This window comes from Mercenaria mercenaria, chromosome 13 (assembly GCF_021730395.1).
Source record: "Mercenaria mercenaria strain notata chromosome 13, MADL_Memer_1, whole genome shotgun sequence".
Taxonomy (NCBI): domain Eukaryota; kingdom Metazoa; phylum Mollusca; class Bivalvia; order Venerida; family Veneridae; genus Mercenaria; species Mercenaria mercenaria.
The window spans coordinates 58604420-58618976 of record NC_069373.1 but is presented as its reverse complement, the minus strand read 5'-3'; the positions used below and the strand labels follow the sequence as shown (position 1 = coordinate 58618976).

The following is a 14557-nucleotide window of genomic DNA, read 5'->3' as shown; positions in this document are numbered from 1 at the left end:
ATTGTGAGAAAAGGTTGATTGGTACTAAAAGTCCCTATAAAATCAGTATTAAATGTTTAGTAAACAAATTAATTGTATGATTTTATGACGTTAACTGTTCGTAGAAAGAAGTGCTACTATAAATTTGTGACAGGACAGAAAATATGAGAATTCTTACTGCTTTTTTGTTTTTAATATTTCATTGTTTTTGGTAAAGATTTTGTTTGTTATTATTAGATTTTTTTTATCAATTTTGATGACACTTCTCCACAGGAAAATGACCAAAGTCTCCACATTAAATTGAGGCTGGAGTGGTTGTTTTGTTTACAGCTTGTAGATTATTGGACCCATTGAACCTAGTCAAAAGGACCTAACGAATTTGAATTCAAGGGCATCAGACACAAAAGGTGCTATGTGCCTTCTTTTTACATATGCTTATAATTTTGCACTGTTTAAATTGAACTAAAACAAGAAACACTGATTACAGAGATGAGTACAGTGAAACATTGCACTTTCAAGTATTGATTGCTCCAGCTACAAGGCTCAAGTCAAGCAATTTTTTAAGGTCCATGGTGGTATTTCTCATATTTTTATTATTTGGCTCTCTTGAAAGCTCTGGATAACTTGAGCATTTTGCACATCCCCATACAACTTGGAGCGATTGGTGTTTTAGTGTATACAAGCACTTAATAAGGATTTGTAAAAGTTTTATTATTACATTTCATATATTTTTCAGATATTGCCATTTGATGACAATCTGTGTTTGACAGAGGTTTGTTCTGGTTTTGAGAAGTGTCTGTCAAGGTTGAGGTTCGGAGAGGCGGCACCTTTCATCTCGTCGGACACGATGCTGTTCCGACCAATATATCCTGACAATGGTTACAAGTGCGAATGTCCTCATGGTTTTACAAGTAAGTTCCATAATTATTAATGGTTGAACAAAATACAATTTTACAACAAAAGTAAAACATGGGAGGGGAGAACAACATGTCAAACACCAGGGTGGTTGTAGACTATTTATTGTATGATCAAAATACATTTTTGTTTTAATTATGATTTATATATGTTGTTGGTATCTGCACCACCTAAGGTAATTGGTAAAATTTTCTCTGGAATGTTGCATATTTTTTAAAGAAAAATGTTACAAATTTAGAGTTATGAATAACAATTCAGACAATATTTCAAATTTTCTTTTCTCTGAGGCAGTAGAATTATCTGCTTCCAAGAGGCATCATTTTCACAAAAGTGTGTATGCAATTTATGTGTCTCTCAAATGCACAAACCACATGTAATATAGAAAAATTATGCCTTATCTGAGATTTTGCAAACTCTGGTATCATTATCAAAAGTGATGCTCACCATGTGTTATGTTTGACACATGTAAATTTTTGTTCAATTAATTCGCATGCAGCCAAACAAGCGCAACCTTTGAAATGAAGAAAAATAAATCAAACATCACTTTTGTGTCTCATTGTTTGATGTCCAATAAAATCCTGACAAAAGATCCTCACAAATATCTGTACAGTTACCGTAGCAACATAGCAACAGTTGTCGCAATCATTGTAAAAGGTCTTGAAACGTGACCCTGAACTTTTGAGGGCTGGGGGGATACAAGAGGGATATTGTTCCCTAAGCAAAGTTTGCTGATCATTTTCATTTGTGACCTCTGTGGAAACAGATTGACAGCCCCTTATTTTCTCATCATCTTTGGGATAAACAGTGATCCTTGAGAATTAAGGACCACAGTAATGGAGATAGTTTATCTTATTAAGGGTCAGTCCTACTAAGGGAATCATGAGATAAAGGTTATGATTTAGTCCTTTGTTAAACAATAAAGATAAATTGAAATTGATATTGTGCATTGGCTATTTTATATCAGTAATTAAAAAAAAACAAAAAAAAAAACTTAAGATTTTTTTAAAGTAAAGCCAATAAATGTAGCAAAAAACAACAACAACAACACTTTGTCCAGCTCAAGAAGTCTGACATAGAAAGTAGTTTGTTTGGTATGTTGGTTAAAGGTACTTTTTTTAACAGGGTCTGTTAAAAGCCAACAAGTGTGTCTGTGTTCAGCACCAGTACTGTAGTGTTCTCCATTAGTAACACTGCAAAGACCACTTCTCCATATGAATCAGAGGTGGAGATAAGCAGCTTCAGACATTGTGTTCTGTCAAACCATTTTCCTCTGATATTTCGGATTTGAACTTGTGACCCCTGAAGTCATAGTCTTGTATTCATCCTACTGATCTAGCCATACATTAAGCATGATACATAATAATGTTATGATAATTCTATATTTTCAGACAATAACAGTTTCTCATACTGTAACGTTGAGATAAATCTGTGCTACTCCAACCCATGCAACAGCTCTCGGGGCCTGTGTCACAGCACAGAGGAAGGGTATACATGTGATTGTAAACCTGGATTTACAGGTAAATAATTTTGCCATGATGTATTCTCTTTTAACCTTTACCCTGCTAAAGCAAAATCTCTTGCCGCCAGCAGGCTGAAGGTGAATTCAAGTGTTTGAGCTTAAATCATAGACTTCTTAAAAATATAAGTGCCAAACTAAAAGTGGAAAGCTTTGCTGGTACTTTATTTAAGATGAATTAAACCAGAGGTCATGGGTTTGTTTCCTGATGGAGACATGACTGCATCTCATTTTATGACCCCAGTATTGGGAGTTAGTGACCCAGTGACTGCTGTAAGCTTGACTGGTTTGTAAGTGGTTCCAGATTGGGACTTTTGTCAACTACCAATATTTAACCCTTAGCCTGCTGCAGGAATTAACAAACCTTTGCAACAGCTTGGAACCAGATCCGACGCCGATTAAATCGGCGTCTGATCAGGTCCAGCTGTTGCTATCTGCCATATTCTTCGAAATTTGGCAAATTGAATGGAACTTGACAATGTTTAGCAGACTGACTTTGCAGCAACGACAATTTATCTAGCATGGGAGGTTAAATAAGATACCTTTACCTTTTAGCAGGCTTTAGTACTGATTTTTCATGAGAACTAACTGCAGAGGGATTCAAAAAAACTTCTGTTCACAACTGAACAAAAATGAATATATTATTTGAAACTCTTATAACTTGTATAATTGTTATGCTTCAACCTTACATCTGTGTTGCTACTTTCATGCTATATAGGAATTACAAAATGTCCCAAGTTGGGAAATTTATTGAATTATCTGGAAAACATTTATCTGGCACCAAAAATCAACATGTCAGCCATTTACTATTTTATTAGAGGAAGCTGGGAGAAATGCCTCCTGAATCAATATCTCTGTGATGTTATATTGCGTTTGCTAAAAAACATTATTAAACTGCTGCTAGTGGTCGATTCAGTTTCAGTTTATACTTCGCTGTTGATTTTAATTTGCAATTTAAGGTAATAAAAATTCTAATTAGGAAAATACAGATAACATTGGAATGTCTGAGCACAGGTCAGTTTGGTACAATGTGCAAAATTCATTTGCATTTTTAGTGCAAATGCCTCTACGTTTATATAATAAAGATTTTTTTGCGGTTTCAGTACCAACTTTAGCATTGGTAGATCAGGGTCCTATTATAAAAAAACTAAGTTAAGTTTGGAGACCAGTCTCAAAACTCAAGCATCTGATTGGATGTTTTCAGACACATTCTTAAAATTGACCAATAGCAAGGCTGCATTTTTAGACTGGTCGTCAATTTCAGTTTTATAAAATTTGACCAAATGTGTTGAAGTATGCACCGTGGTCAGTCAGAGTAACGAGTTTCTGTCTGTTTGTCCATAGTTTGGTTGCTGTATTCAAGTTGTTGTCACTTCTAGCCTTGTTTCTGGTTTATATCACCCTGAAGTGAATAAATTTTATTTAATGTGGATTAATAGGATTATCTTCACCACTTTGTCTTACTTACTATAGAATTTACTTGGCTATATTTGTATAATCTTAATAAATTTTGAGAACCAGTCTGACTTTCTGAAGAAGAAAAGGATTATGGGATTAGAGAATAGTTCAGTACTTGCTGACACCTTTTTGGAGGTTTTGACAAACATAATAGTTTTGAACTATTTAAACTTTAATTTCAGGCAGACGTTATCTGCGAAATAAATGAATAAAAAAAGTCAAGTAGCACATTTTCCTTATGAAATGACATGAAGTAGTGATACATTTTAGCTTACACAAACTTGTTTAGAACTCTGAAAAAATTGTTGAATTTTTTTTCGTTTTTTGTGAGTTCGTTTCCTTGATTAAACCAGTGACACACTCAAACCTGATCCATTCCCGTTCTTTCCATTTATGGCTTGCAGACTAGTCAGTTCTTGGATTCCCAGTACTGTCATTTCATTGGTCACTTCATGATTTGATAAAGATTTGGGTACTGATCGAAAAAGCATTTTGATTTGATTTGATTTGTAGATATTTCAATTTGTTATATTCTATCCTGCTAAACAACAAGTGGCTGATGCAAAGTAAGTATTCAGTCTAGCATTTCTGATGATCTCTTGACCCCAGTCATCAAATTTCCATATTAAGCTGCATATACCTCGTCCAACGGACTTGCTGTCATAGCGTTTAGACTGAGCTTTGTAGATTCCATCTCATTCAGCTTGAGTGAAAAATGCGCATCAGGTATTGATTGCCTATAAGAACTAATTAAGAATTTACGACAGCGTGCATAGAATGTAATTCTGTCACTCATTTCTCATTTTACAGTCACTTCAAAGATTTGCAAGGTCATAAAACCAAATCAATACTTTTTTTACATTGTGTTTTTCTGTAGATTTCCTACTTCCGCTCAATTTTCAGGTAGACCAGTCATTTATGAATAAGCATTGTTTTATTCGCCTGATTCCTGTTGTGATATATTTGAGAGTATGATATTGGATACAGGACTATTTTCATGGCGTATTGTTTTCTCAGTGTTTTATGAGTCTCATCCATGTCAGCCAGTTGTCATGCTAGAAGCCACAGACAAATACTAGATTTTATTTTGTTCATTGATTAGATAGGGGATGAATTGTTTGTTTCTGTAGACTGATACTCTGATTATTTCTGTGCGAATGATTAAGTGATTTGTTAGGTTTAATATAAATGTGTACTAGTGTTTACAACCAATCGTTAAAGTCACAGTCTTTCATGGTTATGTACTGATTAATTACGATGTCCATGAATCATGAAGAAATTATTTTTGGTGCGATCATTGTCAAATTCTAAAAATACCATGCCCATGCTTCCCCAAACCCCCCCCCCCCCCCCCCCCCCCCCCCCCCATCTCTCCCCACAAATAAGGTAAATATAGCATCAAGGAATGGGTATGGCAAAATCTCTACGTTTTATCGTAACAAATTTTCCTCACATATTTCTCCCACTGGTTGTTATCTATTGACAACCTAATTGTTTATGATACTTATCATCTGGCGGATATAAGATGAAATATTATCCTGTCGTTTCTTAAGTTCAATTCAAACATACCCACCGAGTGCATGACATGTATATTTAGGGCTCACATATCTTCCTGCGAGTCATTGTTAAGTCTGCTCCAAGTTTTCTGCTTGTGACTAATATGAAATCAATATGCCATGGGAGAACAAATATGTTATGAGAGTTACGGTTTTTTATTATGAACGATTTATATGTTAAGTTGGATTGTTGAAGTCTGGAATGAAGAAATGTTATTTACACCCCTTATATTTCTTCTAACTTGAAATATCTGACAATATATTGACACGTCTTTGAGAGCAAAAAAATGTAGTTTTTATATACCTATAGCTCAAAATATGGTGTCCAGTCTCTTCTCTACCTGACTTTGTGCCTGAAGTGTGTAATTAAAGCTACATCCCCGAAGGGTTAATTAGCAACACTGTGGACAGTCCGTGCCTGCAGATGTGTACAGATACTTTCAGCTTTATATGCAGGTCTATTGTGTCTCATTTACTGATGGGTATCTTAGTAAAACATTTCATTGGGGAATTGCATTTTGCATGACTGTAGGCAATATTGATGCATGATGGATTCAGATTAAATCCTGTAATGTGTTTCTTGCAGCACTCGGCATGGAGAGCTCATTAAGAAAACTCATTATAAATACATCATTGAGAGCATGTTATTTCAGCTGAGTTTTGAATTTCAGCTGCATGGAGATAGAATCAGGGTTGACAGACTGGTTCCCTTATCATCTTTCTCTTCCATAGAGGGAAAAAAACAAGATGGCCGTTCCTTAAATTTGACTACCTGTCATTGATACTTAGTTATGATATGAGAGATATTAAAAACTAGACATAACTATGGTAATCCTGTGGACACTGTGCTAAACACATCAGAATACTCAGTCAGTTTTTGCTAAATATAATATGAAATTAACTTATTTTTGCTCTGTTTTGAAGAAAGGTTGAAACTTAATCACTTTTGAGTTTGTGTCTTAGTATATGCAGTAATGTTGTTTGAAAAAAGTGTGACCTTAACGGAGCTCAAACTTTGCAAGTGCCCAGGACCTTCAGGTTGAGAAGCCTGCACTTTCTCGCCCGAACTCAGGTAATTCGATTTCCACCATTTGCTTGAACTCATCATCAGATCCCATCAAAATCCCTTATGATGTTGTCAGCGGATTGAACTACAGATAACTCAAATAAATAAATGAAGTTCAACTGTGATATACTACAGTGCGTTCGCGATGCTACGGATCGCAATTTAACGAAATACCGGTATACTACGAAAAGGTGTTGTGATCCCGGCTGCTTTCCTCCTTATTTCTATGTAACAAAATCGCGGTTTTACGAAAATGCAATTTTACGAAAAATGCACTCCTACGAATGTATTGTCATGCCCTTAAAGCCTGTTTTCAACTTGTTTTAGTTGCGATTTTACGAATGTATCGTCTAAGTTTTCACACCTACCATAACGGCGTGAAAATGCTTTAGAGTGGAAAGTGTCACTATCATTTAGCTGGGCGTAAACAGGGATTAAATTGTGAAAACCTAGTAATTAAATTCGAAACGCATACGCTGTACACTATGACACAAGTTAGTGGTTATTTTTTTCTCCTATAACTATCCGATCGGGTGGCATACAAGACACACTTGCTTCGATATCTATACATCTCAAACAATCACTGCATAAAGAAAATAAAACAATATTTAAGTCCTGATTGTCTATATATTGTCGTTTTATTATACCAAACAACTCATCAAAGGGTAGATGAGGGTATCGGAATATGCAACTGCGATTTGTTCTAGTGCAACAATGTACCCTGTATATGTTTTATGTACAGTGAATAAAAATGAAGAAATAAAACATCCCGTTCTACATTCTACATACCAACTGAGTTCAGATTCGAATAACATTTGTAGTAAACCCAGATGTACATATAAAATGTGTATACATGTACTCTGTTACAAAAATCACGTGTTTAAATATCACGGGTTACGCCCTGTAGATATTAAGGTGCTGTATAGCGAAATTTCCTATGCTACGCTCGAACGAAAATGCGATATTACGAAAAAAACGGCCGGTCCCTTGGCTTTTCGTAGAATCGCGATTGTACTGTATTTCACTTAGAAGTATAAATCTTGTATTTTATGTTTCAGGTACAAGCTGTGAGATAGATCTAGCTGCTCAGTATGACACAGTTTCCTGTCCGACCAATGCTTGTCAGCCACCGTCTGTCTGTGTGCCACTCATTAACGGTGGTTTCAGGTGTGATCACTGCCCAGACAACATTGACTACAACGAGTACTGCCAGCAGACCGCCCGCAGCTTCCCTAAAGGTTCTTTCCTCATGTATCCAACCATAAAGTCAAGATACAGGTTCTCCATTCAACTAAAGTATGTGGATTATTGTGTTAGAACAAAATACAAATACTAGAAGATAACTCATTACATAAGAAAGCCTAATATTGAAATGCCAAAATAACACTTTTAATGAACAAGCTCTATGCAAGACAAGAGCAGGCCAATATTTTCTCATTTAAAGGGTCAAGCAAAAAATAAGACTATTTCCTCTATCATGATAGGCATGTCCGACCTACCCAAACACCGAAATGGGCCCAGATTTTAAAGAGTTTTCTTTTTCAACTGTTGAGGAATTATTTTATGCAAATAAACCAATTAACTTGCAGATATATTTAAAATTAAACTGTTAAAGTTGTTTTGAAGACTTTCAGCAGTTTAAAACATTGTAAAGGCTGAATATGCTGCTACATATGTTTGCATGAAAACAAAAAACCAGGGCTTCTGCCAACATGTTGAAAAGCCGCGGCTGTTACAGTTTTGTCACTATATGACAGAAATTGTTGTTTATGGTCAAGTAACATGGGTCAGTTACCTTGAAATGGCTTTTTCTAATGTATGTAAATGTCGGTAATTGAATATATATTACCATCCAGGTAGAAAAATAGTCAATTGAGACATTTACAGGGATCTATTGACACAAAGGAAAAACTACAATATTTTACCACTATGTACAAACAGTTTTATAAGCTACTTCAAACAAGTTTGTTTGCTTTGCCGTGGTTGATAAATTTAAAAATGGTTTAAGTTTTCATATCTTGAATATCTGATCTGAAGAGAAATCTTTGAAATGAGCTTTGATAGAGGGAAATCTTTTCTCATTATAAATGTGTGATACTTTTTACAATGAAATGCTCGCATGTTAAGGAAGAATTAACTTTATAAAAATGTCACTATATGAACCTCAACATGAGAAAACCAACATAGTGCATTTGCGACCAGCATGGATCCAGACCAGCCTGCGCATCTGCCCAGTCTTGTCAGGATCCATAATGTTCACTAACAGTTTCTCTGTTTGGAATAGATTATGAAAGTGAACAGTATGGATCCTGACCAGACTGCGCAGATGCGCAGGCTGGTCTGGATCCGTGCTGGTCGCAAATGCACTAAGTTGATTTTCTCATGGCGCGGCTGAATTATCATGTTATTGACCGAGTGAAAAGAGATTTCTCAGACCCTGAATTTTAAAAATCTCCTGTGTTACGTCATTGTGATTGTAACTCTTGTTAAATTGTTTAATATATTTTCAGAAGTGCTAGAAACTATTTGTATTTTTGTGTAGTGAGAGACCCTTTATTGATTTGTCCAGGCATGTTTTTTGTATAATACAGTGATGCATTACACATACATATATATCAAACTTGTCATATACACATATTAAAATTATCTTTAGATTACATAAAGTTAACTTTAGATAACATTAGTTGCCAATGTTTCATGGAAAAGTGTTGTAAATTGTTCTTTAAATATTGCGTACTTAAGCCATTGATGTAAAACTTCAGTTTAGAATGAAAGAAGCAAGATTTAACAGATGCACATGTAACTTCTGTCAGCAAATTTCAATAACAGAGGGAATTTACACATAACACATGACGTTTCCCATTTCATTTAAATACTTTATACACAACACCAAATTTGATTTAAATTGCCATTATGCATTCAAAAGCAAACCAAGTATAAATGTGCCCATTATATAAAAAGGAAACTTGGCTCGGCATGACATGATAAGATTGTATTGTACTGTATCTGCAGTGGTTTTTATATGTTTTATAAGTACTTCCAAAAGAGGGATGTAGCGTGATAAGAGATTTTTGAGGAGGAAATTACTTCTCAATTTATCCCAAAAAAGGTCATATTCTTATCATTGAAGTTTGTTGCATTTTTCTTCATGAGTGTAATAAGTTGTTAAAGTGAAATTTTGTTATAGACCTTCTGTTGAAAAAAGAATTCATGCTGATTCCAAATTTTTATAAGAAATAACAGAGCTTGATTTAGAGAAAAACAATTTCTCAATTGACCTCAGATTCTCAAGTACAGAACAGACCATTCTGTGTTTTTAGCTCGACTATTCAAAGAATAGTCTAGCTATTCTACTCACCCTGGCGTCGGGGTCGGCGTCACACCTTGGTTAAGTTTTTGCATGCAAGTACATACAGCTATCATTTAAAGGCATATAGCTTTGAAACTTATTTATTCTTTTTCTAGGTCAATTACCAACCTCACTGGGTCAAGTTCCATAACTCTTAACATGTATTTTGAGCGAATTATGCCCCCTTCTGGACTTAGAAAATTCTGGTTAAAGTTTTACATGTAAGTTACTATCTCCAAAACTAATGCAGATATTGAATTGAAACTTCATATGTATCTTCGGGGTTATAAAACTAGTTGATAGCACCAAGTCCCATAAATCTGACCTTCATTTTGGGCAAATTATGCCCCCTTTCGGACTTGGAAAATTCTGGTTAAAGTTTTGTGTGCAAGTACATACAGCTATAACTAAAAGGCATATAGATTTGAAACTTATTTTTTCTTTTTCTAGATCAATTACCTACCTCACTGGGTCAAGTCCCATAACTCTGACATGTATTTTGGCCAAATTATGCCCCCTTTTGGACTTAGAAAATTCTGGTTAAAGTTTTGCGTGCAAGTACATACAGCTATTACTAAAAGGCATATAGATTTGAAACTTATGTTTTTCTTTTTCTAGATCAATTACCTACCTCACTGGGTCAAGTCCCAAAACTCTGACATGTCTTTTGGGCAAATTATGCCCCCTTTTGGACTTAGAAAATCCTGGTTAAAGTTTTACATGCAAGTAACTATCTCCAAAACAACTACAGATATTAAATTGAAACTTCACATGTGTCTTCGGGGTTATAAAACTAGTTGATAGCACCAAGTCTCATAACTCTGACATGTATTTTGGGCAAATTATGCCCCCTTTTGGACTTAGAAAATCCTGGTTAAAGTTTTACATGCAAGTACATACAGCTATTACCAAAAGGCATATACAAATGTAGCTTTGAAACTTATTTTTATTCTTTTTCTAGGTCAATTACCAACCTCACTGGGTCAAGTTCCATAACTCTTAACATGTATTTTGAGCAAATTATGCCCCCTTTTGGACTTAGAAAATTCTGGTTAAAGTTTTACATGCAAGTTACTATCCCCAAAACTAATGCAGATATTGAATTGAAACTTAACATGTTTCTTCGGGGTTATAAAACTACTTGATAACATCAAGTCCCATAACTCTGATATGTATTTTGGTCAAATTATGTCCCCTTTCGAACTTAAAACTCTTTTGATATTTAACATTTTGGGTAATAATTTCCTGCTTCTGTGACAATATTTCGAATAGTCGAGCTTGGCTGTCTTACGGACAGCTCTTGTTTGTTCATCATGTGATATTCAATTATTAGCTCGAATATTCATAGAATAGTAGAGCTATTGGACTCGCCCATGCGTCGGCGTCCGCGTCCCGATTTGGTTAAGTTTTTGTATGTAAGCTGGTATCTCAGCAACCACTTGTAGGAATGGATTGAAACTTCACACACTTATTCACTGTGATAAACTGACTTACATTGCACAGGTTCCATAACTCTATTTTGCTTTTTTACAAAATTATGCCCCTTTTTCGACTTAAAATCTTTTGGTTAAGTTTTATATGTAAGCTGGTATCTCAGTAATCGCTAATTGGAATGGATTGAAACTTAACACACTTGTTCACTGTCATAATAAGACATGCACAAAGCAGGTCCCATAACATTATTTTGCTTTTTTACAAAATCATGCCCCTTTTTCAACATAGAAAGTTTTGGTTAAGTTTTTGTATGTAAGCTGGTATCTCAGTATCCACTAATGGGAAAGGATTGAAACTTCACACACTTGTTCACTGTCATGATATGACATGCAGTGCAAAGGGTCAATAACTCGACTTCGCATTTTACAAAATTATGCCCCTTTTTCAACTTAGGAGTTTTGGGTTAAATTCTTATATGTAAGCTGGTATCTCAGTACCCACTAATGGGAATGGATTGAAACTTCACACACTTGTCCACTGTCATGAGCTGATAAGCACTATGCAGGTTCCATAACCCTATTTTGCTTTTTTACTAAATAATGCCTCTTTTTCAACTTTCGTATTCATTCAGTCGACAAGGCTGTTGAATAGTCGAGCGTTGCTGTCCTCTGACAGCTCTTGTTTTATTTAACTATACAAAATACTGAAGCTTGAATTTTCAAGCTTTTACTTTATTACCTATCTCTTGTGTGTCTCATTTATGACCATGAAGTAATAAGATGGTAGGGGTTTATGCATCGGACAACTTTTAATGGTCATTGAAAAGGTTTATATAGCTTTCAACAGGTGTCACCATTCATTCAGTACAAGTACTTGGACATACCAGAACAATTTTATGACATCAAATTGATTTTTGCCTGCAATAAAATTTTTCTTGATTAGGCACTATCTATTGCTGATTGCATTTGTGGCTATTTGATTTTGTTATGTTTTTTTTTTTTTTTTTGAGGGTAGAATGAAAAATCTTAGGATTTAAAGTAATATTTAAAGTTTGCTTAAAAATCCATATCCATTCAGTGCATCCAAGTAAATGAAAAATTGTTGTGTAGAAAATGAATAGTATAGTGAAGATTTTTCAACCATTTTCTGTTATATTTCTGGAAGTTGTACTTAAAAATGCATTAAAATGTAAGCTATTTATGGTTTACGGTGAATAAGGTCATATCAGATGATCTTTAAATTTATCAGATTTTATGTCAAATTTTTACCCTAAAGTCAATAATTGATTTCCTTACCCATTCATAATCTCTCATCAAACATTAGACATTGAAACACATTTATATCTGACAAAAAAGCTTTTTTTAAAAACCACATTAGTGAATGGGTGTGTACTTGGACCTATATATTCATTTTTTTTGGATAAAATTGCTCTTATTGGTTAATCAATATGTTTGTCATTCTAAATCATCACAAAAAATGTTCCATACAATGATAGAATTGATTTTGACAGGCATAAAATTGGAAGAAAAATTTGAATGGTTTAGAGATTATTTTGGTATTTACATAATTATCCTGATTATTGTTATTTATTTCACAGGATCATATTCCATACTCTTAAGAATTTAATTATTTCAAATGTTCACTTAAATATGCCTTTATACTACTAAGAGTTTATTTTTTTGTTAACAAACATTAGTTTTTAATGAATCATTCTTAAAAAATTTATCTGTAGTTTGGGATTTTCACAATTTATATTATACCAGATTTATATAGCGCCCTTTTCATGATAAACACGTTCAGAGGCGCTTATTTAGTGCAAAAGCAGTCACTTAGGGCAGTCACTCAGGGTGTACAAACACAGAGCGATCTGACCAGAGAAAGCCCAAGAGAGAGATAGAAATCTTTTGAGATACAGGCCTGTCCAGCTAACTTAGCATAGCTCTTTGCAAATAGACAGTCTGGTTCTTTAATGTGCTCGGTGTATAGCACCGATACATGTGAAGCCGTCTTTCCTGGCAAGGACCAGTACTAGCCTCTTAGTTAGGTGGGAGACACTCAAGAGCATCTCAGAAATTCCCAGTGTCTGGACTGTGATTCAAATCCTGGATCTCTGGGTTGACAGTCAAGCGTGTTACCACCCTGTATATTGTATTTTACAATTGTTATGTGTGCTTAAAAAGCCTTTACTGTTGTTTTTTTTTTGGGGGGGGGGGGGGGGGGGGGGTTGGTTTGGATGTTTTGGATGTGATGGATGCATCAGTCAGTTAAATTAAACCTTAGCCTGCTGCAGGCGAATTTAACAGCCTTTGCAAACAGCTTGGAACCAGATCAGACGCCGATTAAATCGGCGTCTGATCAGGTTCCAAGCTGTTTGCTACTCTGACAATATTTCTTCCAATTTTGGAGCAAATTGAATGAACTTTACAATTTTAGCAGACGACATTTCCAGCAGACGACAATTTATCTAGCATGCTAAAGGTTAAGTATTGATTACAAGTCATATTCCCAGTTATCTTGTGAACTTGCAGTCTGCAAAATCATGTCCCTGTGATACAGCCTTTTTCACCAAAATTAATTGATTGAACAATATGCCTTTAGAAATAGTGTTCTCTGCATTTGTATTCTATTTGGACTGAAGACAGAAACCCCAAATTATGGTGTTACATTGTATTTCACTTTATTATAAATAAACAGTTTCTTTTTAAAACTGATGCTGTATGTTGTAGGAAACACTAACAACCACACATATTCTTATGAAAATATATGTTCTTTCATTATTTGGCTGTTTGTTGTGTGTTACAGGTTTGCCACCCAGCATAAGAATGGTCTGTTATTTTACAATGGAAGATTTAACGAGTTACACGACTTCATGGCTTTAGAGATTATTGATGCTCAAGTTCAGTTCTCGTTCTCCACCGGGTCAGACATCGTGAAAGTGGCACCGTATATAACCGGAGGTGTCAATGACGGCAAATGGCACAAGGTCACAGTGGATTATCTCAATATGGTTAGTAACAGCTTTTGTTTTAAGGATGCTTGTGACTTTACTTTGAGTATCTGTTTCCAAGAAAAACCAGAGCTGATGTCATAATAGGGGCATACTCATTTCAGATGCTTGAGAACTGTGTTGAATGTCCACTGTAAAACATGTCATTGTAAAACAGTTTAGTGTCTCAAATATTTTTTTTTTTCAAAAAGTTTTTTTCTGTATTCTTGTGAAATAATAAGGCAGTGTAGCTTAATATGAAAGTAAGTGTACCATTATAAATGGCTGTCAAGGAGGC

The 14557-nt window shown here is 34.9% G+C and overlaps 1 protein-coding gene across 2 annotated transcripts in view; it reads left to right on the top strand.

The window, feature by feature from the left end:
• Positions 1-14557, top strand: part of LOC123530297 (cadherin EGF LAG seven-pass G-type receptor 1-like) — a 55890-nt gene that overhangs the window by 9247 nt on the left and 32086 nt on the right. For both annotated transcript variants that reach the window (XM_053521948.1, XM_053521949.1), the window contains exons 3-6: positions 716-890; positions 2283-2411; positions 7549-7786; positions 14076-14280. In XM_053521948.1, the coding sequence (XP_053377923.1) occupies positions 716-890; positions 2283-2411; positions 7549-7786; positions 14076-14280 (747 nt within the window). The remainder of the gene's footprint in view (positions 1-715; positions 891-2282; positions 2412-7548; positions 7787-14075; positions 14281-14557) is intronic.